Source organism: Taeniopygia guttata, chromosome 19 (genome assembly GCF_048771995.1).
Source record: "Taeniopygia guttata chromosome 19, bTaeGut7.mat, whole genome shotgun sequence".
Classification (NCBI taxonomy): domain Eukaryota; kingdom Metazoa; phylum Chordata; class Aves; order Passeriformes; family Estrildidae; genus Taeniopygia; species Taeniopygia guttata.
This window is the reverse complement of record NC_133044.1, coordinates 3,670,332-3,694,000: the sequence shown is the minus strand read 5'-3', so window position 1 is coordinate 3,694,000 and position 23,669 is coordinate 3,670,332. Positions and strand designations below refer to the sequence as shown.

General features: G+C 51.0%; 2 protein-coding genes across 3 annotated transcripts in view; one reads left to right on the top strand and one right to left on the bottom strand.

Moving 5' to 3' along the window:
• The window catches only part of GOSR1 (golgi SNAP receptor complex member 1), a 29,362-nt gene extending 24,403 nt beyond the window's left edge, over window positions 1–4,959 (top strand). For both annotated transcript variants that reach the window (XM_030287851.4, XM_030287849.4), the window contains exon 9: window positions 1,059–4,959. In XM_030287851.4, coding sequence (XP_030143711.4) covers window positions 1,059–1,183 — 125 coding nt within the window. In that variant the 3' untranslated portion in view covers window positions 1,184–4,959. The remainder of the gene's footprint in view (window positions 1–1,058) is intronic.
• Window positions 4,960–16,586: 11,627 nt separating this feature from the next.
• On the bottom strand, window positions 16,587–23,087 carry TRARG1 (trafficking regulator of GLUT4 (SLC2A4) 1). The gene is made up of 3 exons (XM_030287790.4): window positions 22,623–23,087; window positions 17,598–17,730; window positions 16,587–17,085 (listed from the first exon to the last, which is right to left on the bottom strand). Exons 1-3 carry the CDS (start codon window positions 23,010–23,012, stop codon window positions 17,078–17,080), a joined length of 531 nt encoding a protein of 176 aa, XP_030143650.4. The 5' UTR covers window positions 23,013–23,087; the 3' UTR covers window positions 16,587–17,077.
• Between the last annotated feature and the right edge of the window lie 582 nt (window positions 23,088–23,669).

Below are 23,669 nucleotides of genomic sequence, written 5' to 3'. Positions count from 1 at the left end.
ATATCTTAATGGTAAATGTGGTGAACAAGGTGGTTTTGGTCAAATTTGGACACTGCATATAAATTAAGAGAATTTAATTTTCAGGTAGAGGTCTGCAACAGCATTTCATGCCCTTCCCTGCTGTATGTTTTTATAGAAGCACAATTTCATTTCAGGTCCTGCTTTTTGCTTTCAAAAAAGCTGAAGCTTGGTGTTCATCACTGCTTGCTGTGGTTTACAGCTAAGAGTAGTCAGGGCCTGAGTATCCTCTTGTCTGTCACACTCTTGTAAGATTTTGGCTTGTTGGTTTCTGTGCATATTCTGTCTCAGGGCTAAAGATTGTGCCACGCTGTCGAGTCAGGCACATTTGTGGTTTTCCCACTTATTCCTGCCCTTCTGTCAATGGACAATGTCAGCACTGTTTGACCAGACACATGACATGGAAAGATGCATCTTGGTAACCCAGAAACTTCATTACAGTTCTTAGCATTTGGCAAGAACATTCCAATAACATTTCAATAAACTTTGGCCTTAAGGAGATTGGATTCCAAAGACATGAAGCTCTGAAGCTGATTGTCTTGTTGGCAGTTATATTTTGTACATTAAGAGATAGATTTGCACCCTCATGGTTTTACAGAGTTGGCACAGTGTGTGGGTCATGCAATGTGCAGGATTTTCTCAGTCAAATGCCTTTGGTTGTTCTCTTCACTGGTAATAGAATCCCACTGAAGAAATTCCACAGATGTTTTATATAACCACCCCATTTATTTGTTTTCATTCTTATTTAAACACAATTAGTAAAAGTAACTAAGCCTCACATACAGGAGATTAAATTGCTGGTAATTGAGGTGATCAAGTGGTGAATTTGTGTAAATGTGAGCTCTGGGCTGTTCCCTTTTCTCTGCTGGTCTGCAATCAGTGAAGTGCAGCTGTAATCCTGCTCCCTGTCCATCAGCTTTTACTGCTCCTGCTTCCTCCAGCCTGGGAGTAGTTCCAGTGTTGGCATTTCCCCATCCAGGCTTTGGGGCTTGTTGGTGAATCCCTCTTTGTGCTATGACCTTGACTCAGAGCCCTCCAAGACCGTTTTCCAGCAGTGAACAGCCTGATCCAAAGGATCAACCTCCGGAAGCGACGGGATTCCCTCATTTTGGGCGGCGTCATCGGCGTCTGCACCATCCTGCTGCTCCTCTACGCTTTCCATTGATGGCTGCTTCCCCCCTGGACTCTGCTAAACCTCATCACCACCTTCCCTCCTCCCAGCCAAGGAAAAGTGACTGGGGGAAGCATCAGACTTCCACAGCCTGCTCATGGCTGGGGCTGTCACAATGACGTCTGCAGCTTCTGGTGGTAGACACTGACACTGGGCTTGGGCTGAAGCTGCAGTGTTTCTCCTCCCCTGCTGTTCACCTTCCTTTGGGTTAAATTTGGTGGGATTTGTTTGTCTTTAATTCCCTTTCTCACTGCAAGGTAAGTGCCCATGGGATGTTTAACCAGAACTGGAGGAAGAGTTCCAGTGCTCAGCAGTGCTGGGGAGGTTTGGTGCTGGCTGGGAAGAGGGAGAGGATTAAGTTTGCCTTGTGTGGAAGCTCAGCAGGAAGGCTTTTCCCTCTAATCTCAGCCCAGTACTGAATTTCACCCTGAGAGATGAATACTGCAGCTTTAAGCCTTCAGGTTGCTTTACTACTAAATACATGTTCTGTAATTCTTCTTAACTCCTGGTTGAGATTTTAGTTATTTCTGCATAATTCGTGCTGTGAAAACTGTGCTTCACACAAATTCCTCAAAGTTAACAAAAAAAAGGGGGTTTCCGTTCACTTTTTGTACAGAACATGAATATAAAAGTACCCTCTGAGGGAGATCATAAGATTTCTTGTGGCTTTAAAGGGACTAACAAAGTCCCACTGTGTAAAAAGGGAGCACAGTGTCCCAGCAGCTGTTTACTCAAGTGTTCAGTCATCTGAAAAGTGACCAAACATGAGTTCACCTGAAGGAATCTTTTGGGTGCACACACTCTCATTTTGGCTGGCATCATAAAGATCTTTAAGCAGTTTACAAAGCCTATACTGTAATTTAGGTGAAGTTATTCTGATAGTGCAGGTAAGAAGGATATGATCTAAACTGTTGATTGGAAATGAAAGGTGTTAGACATAACTCCTAGCAAAGAGCTGACTGTATGAATAGTGAAATAAATGTTATTTGCCATTATCTGGGAAGGGGGGAAAGCTTTTTCTTGGTCTGGACAGGCAAAAAGAACCCTGTTGTTTGTAAACAAAGCTGAAATCTGCAGTGGCTTTGATACTGCAGCTTCCCAGATCACAGATTTTTTCTGCTCTTTCAACAGCACTTTTCCACCTGTCATATCATAAGCCAATAAATTCAAGCCTTAGCACTGAAATACCTTTTTAAGAACTTGATTAACTCTTTTCACAATCCACTTAGAGTGCTCCTATCAGATTCCATGTATTCCATCACCCACAAATGTCACACAGTCCCCAGGTTCTCCTCTGGAACAGAGTCCAGCGGGACATACGCAATTTTTTACTTCATTTTATAGTGCCTGTGAGTTGGAGGGAATAGGGACTTGTGTGGGTGCAAACCCACACTGTTACACCCAAAATGTCTGGATTTAAAGGCTTCTTTGCAGACTTAATAACCCTGTGCTAAAAAGTCAACAAGGGCTTTTAATCAGCCATCCTACCATTGGGATTTGGAATTAAGACATGTAAAACTGTGGGGCTCGTATTTGAAATAAAGGGTGATTATTTGGTTGATTTGGGAACGTTCCCATTTAGAGATGAAGTGTTTATTAAGGAGGTTTATGAAAAAGCTTGATGGATAAAGGAGGGTTATTAATGGATCTGTGTGTTGGGAGATCAAACTTCTTCTCCCTGTTGCCTTCTTTGATTCCTCCTCTGCCCTAAGGGACCCTGATCAGCACTTGTGCATCTGTTTAGGATTTGTAGGATTTGGTTGCTCTATAGTTGGCAATATAAGATCTGCAGTACCATAAATAAATTCATTTATTTAATCTTATAACAAGTCTTTTTATTGGACTTAACTGATTATTTGGTGCATATATTTAATCTTATTGTGAAAAAGCTGCTATGGAAAATATGTAGATTGTAATAAATATGTAAACATAATGGATTTTTCATGTTATGAAAATGTTATGGAGGAACTGATATATTTTAGTATAAAATAATGGAAATATGCTGAATTATCTCTGATAAAGCTTTACTGGAAACGGTTTCGGTGTTGGCAGGCCCTCCATGGTTTTTGTTTGTGCTGGTTTTGAGTCAGTTTTGTGTTGAAAAATACATTTAATTATCTTTGGAGTTTTCCCTTCATCATCGTCTGGCAGAGTGAGCGGGTGTTGTGCTGTGCTCCCTGGAGGGGTGTGTTTGCATCTGGCCCAGGGAAAGGCTTCCAAATTCAGGAGAATCAGCCTCATAATTCATCTCTAACAACCTGGACCTGTGGTCAGAACAATGGACTGGAAAATGAACACAGTGGATTGTAGCATTCTGCCTCAAATCCCAAAATACAGGTTTGTGTGTCACCTGTTGCTAAATGTGTTCTTGGAGTTTTTCATTCTGTGTGGTTCCTCCTGCTCTGAGGAAAAAAAGATGTGGTTAAAGAATTCTCATTCCTGCAATTCCTGCCAAAGTGGCGGTTTCCTAACTCAACCCAGCAGAAGTGTGCTAAGAAAATCATTGCTGAGCACTGAAATGAAGGGGGGAAATCCAGGGTGTTTCTCCAGGACGTGTTTCACACACACAGACATCTTTTTTCAATTTCTGCTTCATTCTTCCTGCCAGATAAGCAGCTTCTTCAAACCTGGCCAGGCACTGGAGCACTAAGGACTGTGTTGGTAACGTTGATGCCACACTTCACACAGGTGGGAATATTTTTATCCCTGTTCTTTAGATTATTTTTTACCTGTTCATCAGGCTCTGGTTGCTGCAGCAGAGCAATGGCATTTGGGCAACACCCAGAACTCTGTCCACAGCTGTAGCTTCTCCCCAGGGCAGTGCCAGGGCTTTGACCTTCCTGGGAAACATTTTTTTCTTAACCAGTATTGATTTCAGGAGTTTTGCATATCAAAGTGGGGTATCAATTACTGCTGGATTACTGAGTAATCCACTCAAATTTTCATTTGTAGTTCAGAAATCCTTTTGTTGTGTTGTCTTAAGATTAATGTGAGAAGAGTCAGTTCCTTGCTGGATGTTGAAAATGAAGGAGCAGAAGTAGATTTTAAGGTGATGTGAAAGTGTCAGGTGAATTGTTCACTGCTGTCCTGCTGCTTTCCCAGAGCTGCTGCACAGGGAGCTGAGGCTGCTCCACCACTTCTGATGGTGCAGCACATTTAGTCACGACTAAATGAGAGTTTTAACTCTCTTAATGTAGCAACTTATTTCCCAAGATCACTGAAGGCATAACCTTTTTCTATTTTTACTGGTTTTATCCCAAAGCTTTCATTTGAGACAGGAAGGAGAGGGTAACAGCTGTCAGTGCTGAAGGAGGAAATGGTTCTGAAATTCCTTATAACAAAATTGGATTGTGGAATGTGCAGGACAGGAGACTGCAGTGAGATTCACAGTGAGCCACGTTCCAGGTGACATCTGCCAGTCCCCTCTGTGCCCTGCACCTCTCCTGGCACTGCACATTTGAGCCAGTGGTGATGTTTTAGTTCTGAGTACAGAAGCAGCTGTTGGTCTGTGTGGTACTGAGTGAGGAAAGCAGTTAAATAAACACTCTACACCCAAAACAAAGCCCTTTCTCACAAACCACCCCATACCTTGTAAATGAGTTTCTGATTGCACTTTCTGATTTTTTTTTTTTTCTTTTCATACACGTTCTTGGAACTTCTATTGTAACTGTAATTATTTTTGTTCTCACCTATTGTGCATTCTCTGTATGTATTAAATAAAAAAAAAGGCTTTGATATGTAATTTAATAATAAATTAGAATTCTAAGCAAGGTGCTTGGTTCTTTCTCCCCTTGAAAATCTTTCCCTACCTGAACTTCAGGGAAGATGCAGAGAGGATTAATCTCACCTCTTTGGAATTGTCCTTGGACATACTAATTGTGTGTTCTCAGGTTTTATATCAAATATCAGATGTGATGGAACCTTTCCTGACCCAAAATGGATTGGGGGCTGTGTTCCTCCTGCCTGCATGTGCAGTCCTGGACTCATCTCCTGCCTGGGAGGGACTGATCAGACTCGTGGTGCTTTCCCTGCTGCTCTTCACCAGGTGGAACAGGGATGGTTTTCTTTCGAGGTAAGTGTTAAAAAGGAAGATCCCTCTCTGTGAATTGCTGTTTTCAGGACAGAGGGGACTCTGTTACTCTGTGGTTTTCCAGCATCACTGTGCTCTGGTCCACCTCCCTGAGGTGTTCCAGTGTCGTGCCTGAGGGATCTGCCTGCACCTGGTGTTTTTGCAATCAATGCTAAATCCTTCAGTGCCACTCCAAATTTGTATTCCCGGAGCAGCAGAGCTGCCTGGCATTGTGGTACCTGTCTGTGCATGAGGCTGGGAGTGAAGAGAGGGATTTCTCCTTGCAGAGCTGTCGTGCTGTGCCTTAAAGCAGAGATACATCTCTGTATCCTTAATGCCTACTAAATATTCAGGGGTGACCAGATGCTTTCCCGAGGGAAGGCTTTGACTGTATGTCTCAAGCTAAAGGAGGAACTTCAAAAAAAAAAAAACTTTTGAAGATGGGAAGGCAGTTCTGGTTCCAGACGGTGGGAAGTGCAGTGAGTTTTTCCAGTTGCGGCGCTGGTAATAAGTGGTGCATAAAATTCCATCTTCGTTTGGATTAGAAAATAAATTATTAATGGCACTGAATCCTTTTTTCCTGCTCCGTGTACAGTCAATAATTTACAGTGGCACAGGCATAGGATATATATTTTTAACCATCCGCCTCCCAGAGTAGTGTTGTTCATCCTGAGAAGTGCTGTCCTTCCTGACAGGCTGGGCGCAGCGGCTGCTCCTGCATTATGGATGAGCCCGGTGCCATTCCCCAGCAGCTTTCCTGCTGAAAGGGAGCCGAGGCTCCAGCAGAAATTCGCACCAGTGCCTTTGTTTCCTCCCTTTCACCCAACGTGGGCGGTGTACAGCGCCGTGAACTTGATTTGGGAGTGTTTTAATAGAAAACCTCAATGTTTACAGCTGCTATTCCCATTTCCTGAATGCCAGCCTTTTATCCAGCATCTCCAGGTAGAAAAGCTGTGCTGCCAGCGCCCGTGCCTTGGCAGCTGGGCTGTGCTCATTAAGCACTGGGAGCCTTCATCTTCCCCTTCTTCGCTGCTCCGTGCTCGCCTGTCGCAGCCCTTCCCCTGTTCTTTGTTCCTAATGGGACCCTGAGGCTTTGCTAACCCAGATTTCGGAGTGAGGCAGGAGGAGCCTGGCTGTAAATCAGAGCCTCTGCGCCCCTGAAGCAGCGTTTGCCATCCTCTCATCACGGGTTGTTTTCTGGTTGTCTTGGTTTTGGCACCCTGTGGATTTTTGAGAGGTCTCCTCGCCATCGTGGCTGTTCAGCTCTTGCATCTTGTGCTGCTTTGCTCACTGTACTGCCCTTCCAATTCTCCTCCCTTCATTCCTGGGTGTTCATGTCGACATTTCGAACACGTGGATTTCTTCTTTGTTTTCATTATTTTAATTTCTTACTTTAAAATCCATCCTTTGAACTCCAGAAGGGTTGTCCAGGGTGATTGGAGCTTATCAATCAAAGGCAAACCTGAAGGAAATTCACTGATAACCCCTGAGGTGCACAGCGTGGGGCTCTCCCACAAATGCTGTAAACAGGGAGGGTTTCAATGTTTTATTTCTTTTCTTATCTCCCTTGCCCATACCCCTCCATCTGATGCAGAGTTCTTGGAAGTGGGGATGATATTCTTCATTTTTTGTCTTTCTAAAGCTGCCCTGAAAATAGAAGCTCCTCTCTGCAGGTTGCAAAGCCCCGTTGAGCTGCCAGCTGTACAGTGGAAACTTCCCCAAGATGTTTGTGGTGCCTGTGCCTGGGCATGTCATCTGCTACCAGACCTGTGCTGAGCTGGCTTTTCCAGGCTGAAATGCTGCTGAAACGTCAGGTTTTTAAAGGGAGCCTTTTCTAAAGACTCTGCAGGACGTTGCAGGTGTAAAAGGAAATTGTGAGTAGCTGGGAAAGTGCTGATCAGGTGGCCCCGGCAGGTCCAGCTTTAACACACAAACCACAATTTATTACATTAAAAAGCAACTGGACCATGCAAGGACCTTATCCCCACTGGAGATGGGTGAGAACCTGGTGGGATCCTTTGAGTGTCCCCCACTTTCAGCGTCAGGGGAGGCTGGAATGATCCTGGGGCTTGTGCAGCCTTGATGTGGGACAACACCCAAGTGCAGCAGGGGGGATATGTGGGTATTTCCCTGCTGTGCTATAAATGCAGTTCCCTCTAGGTCAGGCATGTATCACCAGGGCTAAATTTACTTCAAAATATTACTGAGGTGGGGAGGTTTGTGACTCAGGTCTATAAAAGCATGCAGTGCTTATGTAAAGAAATAAGTTTGGAAAGAGGCAGGAGGGGACTAGGGCTCCTGCAGGGACCATTCCTGGTGTGTGTTTGCCCTCCCTGCATAAATAGTTTGTGCTGGGAGCAACTGCACCTCCAGTCTGTGTGTTCCTCACAGCAGGATCTGCTGGCCAGCTCTTCCTGTGTTTCCAAACATTTCAGCAAATGTTTGTAAATAATTTCCAAGCCTGCGCTCTGGCTTAGATGAAATTGATTTAAAATAAAAACCAACAAACATAGTGGGATGATCAGTTCTTGTAATAGTTTGGGGTGACTTCACATCAAGCTGTGCCACTCTGTGAGGGCAAAGGAGAGATTCTGCTGTGGGGATTTTGGAATTTGGATCCTTTCCATTCGCTCAGGTGTGTGTTTGGTCTTGGAAAACCTGAGTTCCTGGAGTCAGCTTTGCCATGGCAGGCAAGTGTTGGGCATCCTGCAGCACCAGCAGCACCCTCAGGTCCAACCACAACCCCATCCCAGGGGAATGAGCCTCTCCCACCCCTCCTCAGGAAATGGGGTTCCCTAACTCAGCAGCCAAGCTCCTTCTGCAGCTGTGGTGCCCCTGGGAGGTGAGTGCTGGTGGTCTGGGAGTACTGGGCAGGGGAAGAAGAGCTGTTAACTCATTTTTTAGGACAATTCAGCTTACATCCATTCTGTTTTGCAGTCAAAAATCAAGGTAGAAATAGAGCATTGCTTTAAAGACAGGAGCTCCTTCTGTTCTACTGCTGTTTGCTGCTCCAGCCCAGTGAGGAATGGCAGCACAGGGTGTCAGGGACTGGGTTATTTTTCTGCCCATTTGGAGTTGATGAAATGATCCATCTGCATTGATCCTTACTGGGAAGGAGGATAAAAGACAGGTTTTATGGAATTGTACCTGAGATCAAATAATTGGAAGAAAAGGCTTTGGAATCCGCAGTCTGTAATTAAACATTTCCAGCAGGCAGCGAGGTGCAGCGAGCTCAGCTGAAGGAGCATTTTGCTGGGAAGTCTTTGCTTTGCTTCACACTGTGTGCTATTAAAGCAAACAACTTCACAAGCTTCAGAAGCATTGGCAGCTCTTGACCAAGAATAGCATCTCACATCACAGCTAAGCTGGAAACAATGAGGGCCAGCAGTTGTCAGTTGGTTGGGCTTTTTTAGCCCATAAACGAGGTAGCTGAGCTCATGGAGAAATCCCCATTTCTCTATTTTAGGTGTTCTAAGATGTTTCATCTTCTGAAGGATCCAGCAACAACCACCATAAAGCAAAAGTCCTCATTTAAAGCAGATCTGCTGGTGCAATTCCCACTTACCTGGGCATGGCAGGCTCTCCTCCAACACATAAATCCCAAATCCTCACCACCTAACCCAAGCTTGTGCAAAGTCTACCAAACATGTCTTGACTGACTAAAAAATTCCTCTGAGATGTGACAGAAACATCCACCATGTGGGATTGTGTGGAATCCCCATCTCTGGGAGGCTCTGAGGCACCTGAGTACGTGGTTTGGTGGTGAGCATGGCAGTGCTGGGTTGGGAGATCTCAGAGGGCTTTTCCAGCCCCATGGTTCCATGCTGAGCTGTGCTGCTGCTCCAGGGGCTCTGGGGGGACGTGGAGCTGTGCCTGTGTCACTCCCACTGCCTTTGCAGGGCAGCAGGGCCAGCTTTGGGCTGGGGGCAGCGTGCAGAGCTGCAGATCAGCTCCTGCCTGCAGAGGGGAGCTGGGTCTGGGTAGGGAAACAGGGACATGGACATTTTTTAAATCTCTGCAGCTAAGAAGCTGTTCTGTAAGCAGGGAGAATTTGGGGTGCAATCTGTTCTTTTTGGTCCAATGCTGGGGGCAGCACCTCTGCACACCAGAGCCAGGATGTTCATCACAAAGTCTCTCTGCAGCCCTGAGCTCTCCTCCTGTGCCTGCTGAGCCCAGGGCTCCATCACCTCCCAAATGACTTCCTGAGAGGCTTTGAGAGCCCAAGGAATCCCCAGGCTGCTCATTCTCAACAGCAGCCAGCATTAGGAGCCAGAGAGAAAATGGAAATGCTCTCCCTGTGTTTTTAATTCCTAGCTCCTGACTGGAACAAAATCATGGAAGCCAGTTGAGGAGCTGGTGGCCAAGTTTCTGTCCTTTGCCTGAACCCCAAATTCATGCAAATTCATCAGTGAAGACAAACACTGGGAGATGAAGGGTCAGCCCACAGTGCTCAGCTGAGAACGTATGCAACGTGGAAATTGGACATGAACCTCTTGCTGTTCCTGTGTGAATCTATTATACATGAGCCCATCAGAGCAGGGTATTAATAAAACAGGAGCTGGAGAACTCGGCCCTGCCTTGTCTTCAGTGAACATCAGAGCCCGGGCTGGCGGCCTTTGAAGTCTGGGGCTGCATCTGGTGACGTGGCCAGGGGGAATCTCAGCTCTGGAGGGGAATCTCTGCATGGTGTGGGGGTTTCAAATCCTCCTCCTCCTCCAGGACAAAGCCATTGCTTTTTGCTTTTTTTTTTTCTTCTTTTTTTTTTTTCTTTTTTTTTTCTGCTCGGTCTTCTGGCTTGCTGAATTCTTTAGGCAACGCACAAAGAGGGCTGAAGATGGCTTAAAGCAGCCTCAGACATCCTGTGCTGGGATGCTGGAATGCAAATGGCATCTGTTCCTTCGAAGTTGTCCCCACCAAGACCTCTCCTGTGCCTTTTGTCGCTCACAGGTAGCACCAACCCAAACCCTTTTTGTTTTGCTGAATCATGGGGAGTGAGTTACACTGGGCTTTCCAAACATCTGCATTTTGTGTCTCCAGCAGGACAAATAAATGTGGCTCTTCAGACCTGCCCTGCAATCCCAGCTATGCTGCCAAGGCCCTCGTGCAGGCAGTGATGCCTCTGGCTCTGCTGGGTGGGGAGATGCTGTGGCTGAGTGACAAAGCTCTGTGCAAACCCAGCCTTGGTGTAAAACAGGAGTAGCTGAAGTGTGGACCTGCATGGCTGTGAGTAATTCCCGCTGGCTGCCGGCCCTGGGAGGTTTGAGCAGCTGCTCTCTGAGCCCTGGGATGTGAAGCTGAACATCAAGAGCCCTGGCTCGGGTGCTGTGACAAGGGGAGGGTGTTTAGGAGTAAGAACCAGCAGATTGAATTAGACTTGCAGTTTTCAAAGCAACAGGGAATGGATGCACTAAGGAAAATGGCTTAATTGGTTCAAAGTGGCCCAGTGAGCTGCAGAGCTGGGGAGGGGGGTAGTGCAGGGCAGGAGGAGGCTGTGGGGTGAACAGCTGAGCATGGTGATGGTGTGTGGGGGCTCTGGAGCAGCTCTGTCTCCCTGGGCAATGCTTGGTGCCATAGGAAACCTTAAGGACAGATCCACAGCTGAGCCTGACTTAGAGAGGCTGGGCTTTGTGCTGTGGGCAGCAGCTGATCCAGAAGAGCTAATTCCTGTTCCTTGGATTAGTGTCTGAGATGCTCGTGAGGATAACACTTCTGTTCTTCATGAGCTCATAAACATTTAATCTCCATCCTCTCTGGCTTTGAGTACCTGTGGGGTTCATTTTTCAGCGCCCCAAAACCCTGCAGCTGCATCCTTAAGGAAGGGCAAGTTTGTCAGAGCGAAGAGGACAGGCAGGCCAAAGATGGTCACAGCAGAGGGGTTTGGATCACAGGGTGGGTTTGTTCACCCCCCAGCTGCAAACACGTCCTAAAGGTGCCCACAGCAAGTCCAACCCTGGATCTGCTCCACTGTTTGCTGCTGAGTTTTTGGGTGGCTCTGTCAGGGAGGAGATCCCAGAGCCCTCAGGCTGGAGCTGCCCTGCCTGAGGATGTCAGGATGTGCTCCAGGCAGGGACACTGAGCCTGTTTGCTGCTGATTCACGCTGCAGGATCACCCTCTGTGCTCTTCCATCGCAGGCACAGCTGCAGGTGCAAGTGCTGTGTCCCACAGCAGGGCCTGCAAGGCTCATTTTTCATCCTTGTGGTGGTGGCACTGCCCTGGCTGGGAGGGCAGGAGCTGTCCTGGGGCAGCTGTGGGACTGTGCCACCTCCTCAGGTGAGTCTGCAGGGTGGGACAGGCAGCTCCTCTGCAGGGTGGGACAGGCAGCTCCTCTGCAGGGTGGGACAGGCAGCTCCTCTGCAGGGCTCTCAAGGCTGGCTGGGCTGGGAGCTGGGCTGCCACTCCTTGCCAGGGGCTGCCAGGGATGGGCAGTGAGAGGAGAGCTCTGGGATGCAGCTGAGTGAAGTTCTGCAGTGAGGATCAGCCACCCTGAGTGACCAATAACACAAATAAACCCTCCTGCTCACCCAGGAGCCTCAGCAGCCTTCCAGTCCTGCTGGAAAAACTCCTGGGAAGTTTTTGGTTCAAACCAGCACAAGGCTGCTCTGTCTGCACCTCTCCCTGCTCTGACTTGTGCTGTTTTCTTTACTCCTTGCCTGTACATATTATTTGCAGCCCACTGCACCCAAAATACCAACTGGTTGCTCTCAGAGTGTGAATGAGTAGCTTGGATATTTTTTTTTTCTAATTTAGACAGAAGAAACCAGTTCAGCTTTGACCATGCATGTTACATTTTAATTTTTTTTTTTTCTCATGCCAAGAAATACAAAGAAAGTATATAAGATATACCATACCATCCTGCAGAAAAAGAAACATTTGTCAGCCAAGAGAAGCACCCAGCTGCAATTCCTGCTGTGTTCATGCTGTGTGTGAGCTGTGGCTCTCCCTGGGGGGGGATGGAACCTGCATTTCCATGCCAAGGATCAAGTCCTGGCACCTCCTAAGGGCTCCCAGGTGGTATCAGGGCTGCCTTGGTGAATCCTGCACACGTTCCCTTTCTGATGTTTCTTATCCTGGATGTGTATTTACAGGTTGGGGTTTTGCTACCTACTGGTGTAAATGCTTTACAAATATTCCCACTTTGAAAAGGCTGCTCTGCCCCCCATGCCCCCCTGGATTTGTGCCCAGTCCAAACCTAAACCTAACTGGTTTTTGCCAAAGTTAAAGGCTGGATACTGAAAGGAAAACGAGCTTAAATCTGAATAATTTCAGTTTAAAGGGCAACCCTGGCTGTGGTTCTGTGATGAGTAACAAACCGACAGGGCAAGGGTGGGGCCAGCCCAGCGGTGCCTTTCTGCAGCCTCTCCCTGGGCTCGGAATGGGCAGAAATGCAGATTCCATTCTCTAGAACAGGCAGGATCTGCTCTCTTTAGCCTACATGGAGAAATGTGAGGGTCAGACCTCCCTGCCCCCTTCCAGCAGAGCCCAGAGATGAGATCTCATTGCAGCAGGACCTGTCTGGGGGAAAGGAGGGACAGAGGGAGGGGGAAGAGCTGAGGGACTCAGGGGAGCTCTGGGGGTGGGATGCTGAGGGGACAGTGTGGTAAAACCAGCAAAGAGTAGAGGAGGGAACTGGAACAGCCAGAAACAGCAAACCCATCCCTAACACAGCAAACTTTGAAGCCCTTTGGTGCCTTTCTTTCCCTGCTGGTGCTGCTGTGGCCCCACTGACTCAGGCAGACCTTTCCTGCCCCATGGTCACTGCATCCCACCAGGGGCTGCTACAAAACCAAGTTTGTTGCTGGTTCAGCTTAAAGCTTCAATCCAGCAGGCAGCAGCCCTTCTGTGCCACCCTACAGAGCCCAGCTCTGCCCCAAATCCTGGCAAAGAAGGCCAGGGACAGCAGTGCCAGGGAGGTGCCAGCAGCCCCATGCTCTGCTGGGAGGCTCCTTCCCCTGGATTTCCATCCCACCAGGACCTGTCGATTGTAACTCCCACTCCAGCTCACATTGAGAGGCATTTCCCACCTTCTCCATCCCTTCAGAGCTCTCCTCCCACCAGCTCAGCTTCCCTGGCAGGTAGGGCTGGATTGTCACCGTGCTCTCACCTTTCCTGCACCAGGGGGGAGAAGTTGGCCAGAGCCTGAGGATTTTGTGCCTGTTTTAGTTGCAAGCATGGAGAATTCTGATGTGTGTGCTCAGAGGAGGCTGCAGCAGGTGGCAAAGAGCTGGAATAAGGGACAGGGATGCTTGGAGGGGCTGGAGAGGAAAGGGCTCATGGCACAGCTTTTGTGGTTGCCCTCCTGTCTGCTAAAAGCTGAGTTAAGGAGAGTTCCCTGGGGGTGGCTGAGCCTGGTGGCCTCAGGGTGAAGTTCTGCCTTCATCAACCTCACTGTGACCCTGCTCAGGTGAGGGCTGGGGGCTCTGCAGCCTCCTCCTGCACAAATATGAGCAAATTCCACCCAAAAAGAGCCACAGAGGGAGCTGAGCTGGGATAAAACCGTGGGGGATGGGGAGAGCAAAGTGGCAAAAGCTTTGCAGAACAGGCTGCAAAATGTGTGGAGAAATTGATGGGGGAGCAGGGAGAAGGGACTTGGTGGGTGTCCCTGGAGAGTTTATTCCTCCAGCACTGGAGGGGCAGGTTACAAGCACAGTAAATATTTTGTCAGGGGTAACTGTAGAGGGTTTCCTCTAGAGTGAAATGCAGGATAAGAATAAAATAAAAAAAAAAAAAGCTGAGTTCAAGGGTACAATTGTATCTCTTCAGGAAGATTTTAGAATGAAAAGGATTCAAGTGTCTCAGTCCTTCTCTTTTGCTATACTTAACAGTGAGGGGAGAAGCATCGCCCAAGCTGTCCAATGAGACAGGAGGCACAAACAACTCATCACCCTGGGGTTTTTGGGGAAATCTTCTGCCTTCTCCTGCACCCAGGGGAGTCCTGGTACCTCCACTGCTCTGCTGGCCTGGCCTGGGGGCTCTCCTGGCAAGGAGCACTGCAGCTGCCTCACAAAGCCCCTCCTTCCCCTGCCTGCAGGAATCCCATTTGGAGCCACAGTGGGGCACATTTTGTCTAGATCCCACTGAAAAAACCCCAGATTCTAAGGAAATCTGTGCTCATAGATGGTTCTGTTAAGGAGGAGGAAGAAAAGGGGGTTGTTTTGGGAGCTGCTCAGTGCCTGAGCATTTGCCATCCCTGCAATTAGAGCAGTAATGTGAGCCCACCTCATGGGGGGTGGCAGGGTTAAATCCTTTGGATGCAGAGAAGCACTTTAGATGAAAGGCTTTATATAATGATAAAAGAGCATTTAAATCCTTACTTAATAAATGCTCAGTGCTCTCAAGTCCTATAACTCCCTCCAGCACTTTTCCCTGAAAAAAGGACCCTTCCTGCTCAAGGAGGAGCTTCCTGGGCTCTTCCCATCAGCTGAATTCCAGCAGCTCCAAGGGCAAAGGGCAGGAGATGCAGGGACAGGCAGCACTGCCCTTATGTAGCTCCAAAAATCCCCCCACGTGTCCCCCAGCAAGCAGCTCTTGAGTCCAAGAGTTAAAGAAGGAAACATTTGGGGGATTTGATGGGATTTCAATAGTCATAAGATGAGTTTGGACATCCAAGGGAGGGGTTCTGAAGGGCTCAGGAGGAAAAAATGCAGTTCCTGGATGGAGGATGGAGGAGGGAGCTCCCACCCAGCAATGCTCAGCAGCCCCTGTTTGCTGAACTCACAAAAGATAAATTGCAGAAGAAAAGTGGCAGATTTGGTCCATTTTAGATGCCAGCAGTTTGTGATGGAGTGCTGGCAAAGGGGTGGATGGGAATGGAGCCCGAGAAAGTGCTGTAGTGATGTGCTATTGCTGTGAGCCCCTGGCATCCCTTTTAGAGGAGAGAAAAACGTTGACAGCGTGTCTGGGGGATTTGGCTTTCTCACCCCCTGGATTCAAACAACATCTAGAGGAAAAAACCACTTGGAAGAGGAGCAATCAAAAAGGTGACAGGAGAATTTTCACAGAGATGCCCGTGGCTTTGCACATTAGCTACTACAGAGTAACTACAGCGTGGATTTACACTTCACCCCTACCCAGCAGCCCAGGGAAGGAGTCAGTGCCAAGCAGTTACTGCGTTGTGAGGTTTCTTTGAGTGGATTCTCCATGTAGACAAGCCCTGGGAAGCACTGAATTTGCTCTAAATGTGGGTGTTTTTCAGGAGATTGCTGTTAGGGAGCAGAAGTGCCCTGCAGGACAACATTTCTCAGCCAGTCCCTGTTTTTATGTCGCAGGTTGTCAGCTGGAGGCAACAGAAAGGTCGGGCAGTGCAGCTCTTGGTTGTGTGTCCCCAAAGTTTGGATCAAAGAGACTCAGGGAGCCAAAGGACGTGGCCAGAAGTCACAAAGCCTGGCTGAAACAACAGGCAATGGAGCTTTGCATAGTCTGGGTGGGTGGGGAGAGGGCCAAGCCCAGGAAGTCCCCACAGCAATGAGGGGAGAGCAGGGAGGAGAAGGGCTGGGGCTGGATGGAGCATGTGGGGATTTGGTCCCACAGGGATGGGCTGAGGGAGCCATGTGCTGTGGAAGACCTGGCAGGGCCTGTGGTACCTACAGACAGAGTGGGAGGAGCAGAGTCTTGTTTTCTTGTTGCGTTAAATACAAAACATTAAAAAACAATACAACGACTCGAGGAACTGAGCCCAGGCAGCTCCGGGGACGCCGGAGGTTTTCAGAGCTGCAGAAGAGCTGTGTAAGGGGTGCAAGGAGAGGAGCAGGAGGCTAAAACTCCTTCATGGCCCTGAAAATCTCCTGGGAGGCCCTAAGCTGAAGCCTCAGAGGGTCGGGGGGATGAGCACTGGCAGTGCTGGGGCTGGATCGACATTGGGGTGTGAGTGGGAGAAGGGGCTCTCCGTGCCCTGGGCATCAACCAGGCTCTTGTCTCAGTGCCAGGGGTGCTAACCTCCCTTTGGGTGCACAGAGAGCTGTGTGGGTTCACAGGGAACGCCTGATTTTGCCTTCCTTTAAAAAGCCCACCATGGGATGGGGGTGAGGAGGAGTCTGGGGTTCTCATGCAGCAACATCCTCCTCTGCCAGCTCTGAGATCTGCCCTAAGTGATAAAAGAGCTTGTAGGAACAGACATGGAGAACATTCCCAAAGGCATGCAAATGGTCATTGTCTCTTTTTTTTTTTCTTTTTTTTTTTCTTTTTTTTTTCATCAAAAATACAAAAGCACCCACCACATCCTCCAGCTTTGGCAGCTGCGTTTCGTTCGGAGCAGAGCCGTGGTCCTGCTGCAGCTCCGCTCTCCCTCCTCCTCCGTGGAACAGCTCTCAGCTCCTGATGGCAGTTTGAGCTTTGTTTTGTTTTGTTTTCATAGAGACAGAGATTTTGACGATTTAAAAACCAACAACCCCCCAAAAATCAAGTGACTTTGTGCCAAAATTCTCAGGAGGACTCCTCAAAAACGTCCCGCTCTCGCCTTGTATTTTCCTTCCAAAACCAGCTTCCTTCTGGAGACTCTCTCCTCCTCTTGCACTTTAGTTGTCTCCCCGCTCCGTGAGTTCTGCTGGAGGGGAATGAGGTAGTGGATTTCCCCCTTCTCCTCTCCGTGTGGCCTCTCCCATTGCTGCTCAGGGTGATTTTTATCCCATCCCTCGCCCAGGCTCGCTCCCAGAGGCGGTGAATCGAAGCATGCGTTCCTTCCGACGGCGCTCCAGAGCAGACTGTCTAGGGCTGCCCACCTACACTGTGACAATTTTTTGTTTTGTTGCAAGGCTGAAAGTAAAAACCCCAGAAGGAAAGTTGTCTTCCTCCTCTTCAAGGTATTTGCATGCTGAAACATCTTCTAGGAAACTGTAAAAGAAAGAGTGGCTTAGGGCAGCTTGCAGCAGTCAGCAGATGTTCCCCTGATGCTCCTGGCTCGGCCTTTGGGTGTGTCTGAGGTGCCTGTTTGCCTGAGCTGTGCTGATCATGCTGGTTTGGCAGATGGGGTTGTGTTTAGGAGGTTCCCAAGACGTTTTGGGATTGTATTTCTGGGCAGGTTGATTTGTGTCCTGAAACCTTTCTGTTTTTACAGAACAGAACCACAAGGGAAGGGCTTTTCACCAGGGAGACCCTGTGTGGTCACCAGGGCCCTTTGGACAGCACAGGGAGGGCTTTCCATGCTGGTCATGTGGGAAATGTGTGTTTGTACAGGAAGGAGCCCGTTCTCTGAGGTGTTTTTTACGTGTGTGTGCAGCTGGTGATGGTCAAACCAAGCTGGGCTCAGCGCCCTCCCACTGCACTTGGGCTGGGGATGAGGGGCAGGCCTGTCCCATCCATCCCCTGGGCTGGAGCTGGCTGAGGGAAGGAGAAGGAAGGGTTACCTCTGACGCTGAGTGAAATGTAGAGCACGATGATGATGGTCCCCAGCACGATGGAGACGATGCTGAGCAGCCTGGCCATGCGTCCCAGCCGCCGGGCACCATCTGTGTCCCCTTGCTGCCCGCTGTTCCTCGACTGGGGAGGCACAAAAAGAGACCCTTGAGAGAGGCAGCAGCTCTAGGGGTGACTCCCTGGCTCTAGAGCCCCAAACTCAGCTCCATTTTCTTTCCCACTCCTTTAATTAGCCATCACTTGGTTCCCAAGTAAAAAAGTGAGGGTTCCTGGTGAGGGAGAAGCACGGCTGCTGTGGGCAGAGCCTCCTGACCCTGCTGGGAAGGATCTCCTGGGCGTCCTGCCCTGGCTGGGACAGCACCCAGCACTTAGCAGAGGGCGGCTGGGAGAGGACTCCTGCTGGAATTACTCACCTTGCTGCCAGCCCGGCTCTTGGGACCAAAAAGCCTCCCCAGATTCCTGCAGCGCCCTTCTGCTGCCCCCAAAACCCATTGGGAAGGGGCTTTGGAGGGAGGAATAGTGGGTGAGGGGTTTTAAGGCCTGTTGGTGACATTTTCACCTGGCTGGGAAAGTTTGGAGTGAGGGGAAAGAGAAGGGAGCCCAGAATCCTTGATCCAGTGGAGGAGTTGGGCAAAACCCCCCTAAACCTCACTGGGAATGGGGTTTTATTGATGATTTAACTGCTTTGAAGCAGATACTCCTACTTTGGGGCTGCTTTTATTTATTTAACACTTTAACATGGGTTAAAGGCTTCTTTCCCTGGCCCATCCATCTCCAGCCAAGCTGCCTTGGAGGAGAAGAAGAGGATCTGGAGCAAGCTGTGGGTTCAGCAGCTCCCACAGCCCTGTGCTGTGTGACAGCTCCTCCCTTTGGAGCATGGCTGCTAAAACTGGGGAAATTCTCCGTTTAAAAAAACCACCAAGTGTACTAGTTAAAAAGAGTTAAAGGTGGAACTGGATTAAAGCAATCCCAGTTTCCTTTCAAAAAATGTGTATCTCAGAAATAGCTGTGGTGGAAAGGATCCCCTGCCTCATGTTTAAAAAAAAAAAAAGAGTAGGGAGGTCTAGTCCAGCTCCAAAAATAATCATGAAACATCACAGAGAATCTGAACCAATACTTGATTTTACTGCCCCATTTCCCATTCATCCTGCTTTAATTCCACTGCCTCTTGGCAGCACCAAAACATCCCCAGCCCAGGCTGTGCATGGGCAGCTGCTCTGTAGGAAAAGCGCAGCTTTGGATGTTTCCATGTGCTCCTCTGGGTTTGTGTCACCAGGAAAATAACACAGCAGAGCCTCAGACAGGAGGGTGGCTGCTTCCTCTGCCCCCCTGCCAATGTCCTGCCCCGCTCAGGAGCCACCCTGGGCATCGCTGTCCCCACGGTGGCACCAGGAGTGCTCAGGACTTTGCTCCTCCTGGGCTCTCCAGCAGCTTTGCCAGACCCACTCCGACAGCGATGGGATGCAGCCAAGAGCTATTTTCATCCCAGAACAGGAGGTGACAAAATGAAGCCTCATGGGTTGGTGGTGAGGGATGGGGAGGATGCAGGAGCCCAGGGATCGACAGGATCCCTGCCCTGCTCACTGACGGCTCCAGCTCTGGGGATTTGGTTTTTCAGTCTCTGGTTTTTGTAGCAAGTGTAACATTTTGGCAGGGTGTGGGTTAGATTGCAGTGAAATTTGCAGGTTTAGCTGTCTTCAAGGCAAAATACATAGGCTAAGGGATTCAATATATTTATCACTGCAACTTCTGGAAGTGTTTACTGCTCATTTATCCTCAATTATGAGAAACACATCAGCACTGGCACGGGGTGTTTAGCAAGAATTTGGTACTGTACATATATTATTAATCAGTGTGGAACAGTTTGATTATAGCTCTCTAGTATCACTAATCCCCTGTTTTGCTTTCCACATAAAAACATTAACATCTTGTTTATTAATGGAGGCTCAGCAAGGCAGAAGAGCTCCACAAGGCTCGAGGGCTCTGGGGCAGTGAGTCACTGTGGGAGTGCCAAGGGACTCCCTGCTCCAGCCCAGAGCTGGAAATCTGCAGCACCTGGGCCAGGTGAGGCTGGGGGACTCAGGAGTTATTCATTTCACCTCTTTCCCACTGCTAGCTCTTCCAGTTACTGCTCCAAATGGGTTTTTTCCCCTAAGTGGCCTTGTTGCAAATGAAGGCAATTACTTTTCTGTGCTAGGAAACACACAGGGATGGGGAAGACAAATCATCCCATCCTCTTTCCTGCAATCCTTCCCAATTTATGAACTGGCTTTGGATGCTCTCTGCTGCCGTCCACCAATTACTCAGAATAAATCATTAATCCTGGACACTTGGTGTTTTTGTTGAAGGAAACATTCCAAGGGAGGTATCAGTCAACTCCAGAGTGAGACAATAATGGGTGAGGATAGTCTGACTTCTCATACATCTTTTGGCAATGACAGAACTTGTTTTGGATACCAAGTGCTGTGCAGAACTGCCCTTGATGTTATTATGTGGTGGTTCTGGATGGATTTTTTCATTTCCTTTCGTTTATTTGGAGTTTTGTACTCTGGGATGTGGCTCCTCTGCTTCTTCCCCCGAAGTGGCTGCACTTGGTGGGCAGAGGAGAGGATTCACAGCAGGAATGCAGGGTGGCTGTGTGGTAGCCAGCCCTGCCCTGCACTCCCAGCAGATGGATCCCAGGGGATGGACACATCCTTGTCCACCAGTCCCACTCTCTCTCCTGGGGAGTGACCTGAACCCTTTAGAACAGCCAGATCATCACTTTTTGGGAAAAACACATCCAAGAGTCTGTAAGAAGCCTCCAGGTAATTAATTTCCACAAAACCAGTGTTAGCATGAACAGGCTGGTGGGCTAGAGAAGGGTTTTTTTCCACCTCTGGCCATAGGCCCTGCTGGGATCTGAGAGCAGCTTTTGAAAAATGATTTATGAGACACTAAGCTCAAAAGCATTCATTTTCTTTCCTCTCTGGACGCTGCTTATTACCCAGGGAAAAAAAAAAAAAAAGGCTTTCATGTGCAAAAGCTTTGACTCAGGAAACAAAAGCACAATTGCAGAGCTAAAGGAATGTCAGCACATTGTGGAAAGGTCCTCCTGTTTCCCCAGGCGATGGGAATCACAAAAACCTGGTTCCTGCTCAGATCTGTGCATGATCAGGCACACCTGGGCTTTACTCTGAAGAAGACCTGAGCCTGGGGGAGCCTTAAGGAGCTCAGTTCCTCCCTGCTGTAAGCAGGTGAAACATCAGCCTGTGCCCTGAGAGCTGCTCCTGCTGGCAGCAGCACCCAGCCAGATGTTCCCTGGTTCCTCAGGGAGGGAGGATGGATGGATGGATCACTCCTCATCCTGCTCTGCTGGTGCCTGTGGAGGTCCCTGGCTGGCAGGTGGGTGTGTGGAGGAGGTGATGGTGCAGGCAGGGCTGCAATAATTAATTAAACCGCAGGACAGAGAGTGCAGGGGCCACTGTGCAGGGGCAAGAGGATGTGCACTGGCTTCTAATGTGCAGTGTGTGCCATTAACCTCATCCAGGAGAACAAGCTCAGCTGAATGCACCTTCTGCCTCCCCTTCCCCGGCTCTGGATGAGCCCTGGGCAGTGCTGCCTTGGAAGCAGAGGGCAGCTCAATAATCTTATTGCCTTGCTGGTCCTGCTTCCCCTTGGCTGTGACAGTCACCACACCCCGGTGCCTCTCTGCCTGGCAGGATGAACCAACTCCTGCTCTTTTTCCACTGCAAACTCTCCTCCACGGGGCTCCTGTGGCCCAAGGCACACCCCCACCACCCTGGAGGCTCTGACGCCTGCAAGGGACAGTGTGAGGATCTATTTTGCATGAAGGCTAATGTGGCTGGAAAATCCCCGTGAGAGACCTTGTTTATTACCAGGGATGTGCAATCCCCAGCTGCTTTCCCTCTCCTTGCAGTGCAAAGCCAAACAAGGCTGGCTGGCTTTCCCTGGATGCTGCCTAAACAGGCTGTGTCACACAACTGTACTACGCAGATGACAGCTGGCACTGGTAGGAACGATGATTCCTCCTCAAAATGGAAATTGGTCTCCCTAGAGGGCTTTTTGTGGCAAGTGCCCGTGCCTGCCTTCAAGTTGTTGGTGGTTTTTGGGGGAAGAGATGGCTGCAGGTGCCCCTCAGTGCATTTCTGTGCGGTAACGGAGCTGATTTTCAAAGAAAAGATTTGCCTTTGTTGCAAATCAAAGGCATAGAAGGTGCTGGGTGTGTACAAGAGAGCAGCATCTGCTGGGAGGGGGGTGGCTGTGCTTGTAGGGCTGAGCTGCCTGAGCCACCTGTACCCGAGATGGGTGGGAGGCCGGGCTGGCTTCATTCTCCCCTGCTCGGCTCTTGGTGGATTTGCTGAGGTGTGGGGGATGTTTAATGGAGGAAAATTGCTTCTCCGGGGCGACTAAAGGAGCTGCAGGTGCAACCCGTCCCTTTGAAGTGCCTGAGGCCAGGCAGCAGCCTCCAGCCAGGGTCTCCCCAGTGCTGCAGGGCTGGGCTCGGAGGGGCGGGGGGAGATCCCTCGGCAGAGCTTCGCCCCGCAGCTCCTTGCCGGGGAAACCCGCCGAGCGGTTCTGGACCGCTGCCTGGCGGCAGGGACCGCGCTTCCCGGAGCCACCGTTCTTCCCGGAGCCACCGTTCTTCCCGGAGCCACCGGGAGCCCTGCCCTGGAATCCCACCCCCCTCTCCTTTTCCATCTCCATCCCGCCGCCTCCTTTTCCATCTCCTTTTCCATCTCCATCCCGCCGCCTCCCCGCATCTCCATCTCCATCCCGCCGCCTCCCCGCGCCCTGCCCCGGGCTCGGTGCCGCTCCCCGCCCGCCTCCGCCCGCCCGCGCCCCCCGGACCCGCACCGGAGCGCGCTGCGGGAGCGGAGCGGGCTCCTCCCGGCCCGGTGCCGGTGCCGGGGGTGCAGCACCGCGGACAGCTCCGGGGCGGCCGTCGGGGCGGCGGCGGGGGAAGCCGCAGGAGAAGCGGGCGGGTCCGTGCGCCCGGCGGGTCCCGCACTCACCATGATGGAGAAGACGAGGCCCACGATGTTGATGGGCCAGACGGGGCAGAAGCACGAGAAGATGGCGAGCACCAGGTAGTCCCGAGGGCGGCCCTGCTCCGGGGCCGCCGTGCTGGTGGCCGTGGACGAGGCTCTGCCCAGGCTCAGCCGGGACGGCGACAGCGGCGGCGCCTCCAGGTGCCCGACCGACACCGACTTGTAGCCCAGCCCGTGCCCGTTGCGCTCCGTCTCGCCGGGCAGGGCTGCCGTGAAGGATTTGGAGCCGCGGAGGCCCTTCTCCTCCCGGCCCTCCGTCGCCGACAGCAGCTTCTCCGTCTCCTGGAAGCGGGTGGGCAGCGCGGTGCCCGAGCCCGGGCCGGCGCCCCCGGGCGCGGAGCCGGTGCTGGCCATGGCCCGGCGGAGCGGGCTCCGGCAGCGCCCCGCCGCCGCTCTGCGCTCGGGGCCCGCCGCCCGCGGGAGGCCGAGCCGGGCTGGCCCCTCCTCCGGCTCGGCCCCCGGGGCAGGATCGGGCCGGCGGACCGCCCCCGGGGTGTCCCCGGCCCCCCTCTCCTCGCCCCCTTACCGCGCTGCGTGCGGCGCCGCGGCCCCCGGGGATGCTGCCGGGGATGCGGCGGGGCGGGGCGGTGGGAGAGCCGGGGAGTCCCCGCCGCCTTCAGCCGAGCCCAGCCGAGGCTCTGTCCCGCCCCGCTGACCCCCAGCTCTTCCCGGGGCTCCCACGGGCTCCGTTCCGCTGCAGCGGTACGTGAGAGCCCAGCCCCGAGTGGGCTCCGCCCGTACCGGCGGGCTCGGGGCCGCTGCAGCCCCGGAGGTGCGGGGCACACACAGCCCTGCTGCCCCTGCCGGCTGCCAGCCTTTCCCCGGGCAGGCGGGGGACATGCGACACGGAGCGGAGCCGCGAGCCCCTGATCGCTGCCCTGGGGCTGGGCAGGGCTGCCCGGAGTGTGACAGGGGCTGGGCGGTGTGCGGGTGCCCGGTGGCACCTCTGGCTCCAGCCGCTCTGGGACCAGCCGTGCCCGGGGCTGGGCTGTGCTCGCCCTGCCCTGTGGG

Excerpts from the sequence above, each read along its gene's own strand:
- TRARG1 (XM_030287790.4), bottom strand. The coding sequence starts at position 23,012 with ATGGCCAGCACCGGCTCCGCGCCCGGGGGCGCCGGCCCGGGCTCGGGC. Across the intron at positions 17,731-22,622 it reads GCCTCGTCTTCTCCATCATG|TCGAGGAACAGCGGGCAGCA; the intron begins GTGAGTGCGGGA and ends GTGCCTCCCCAG.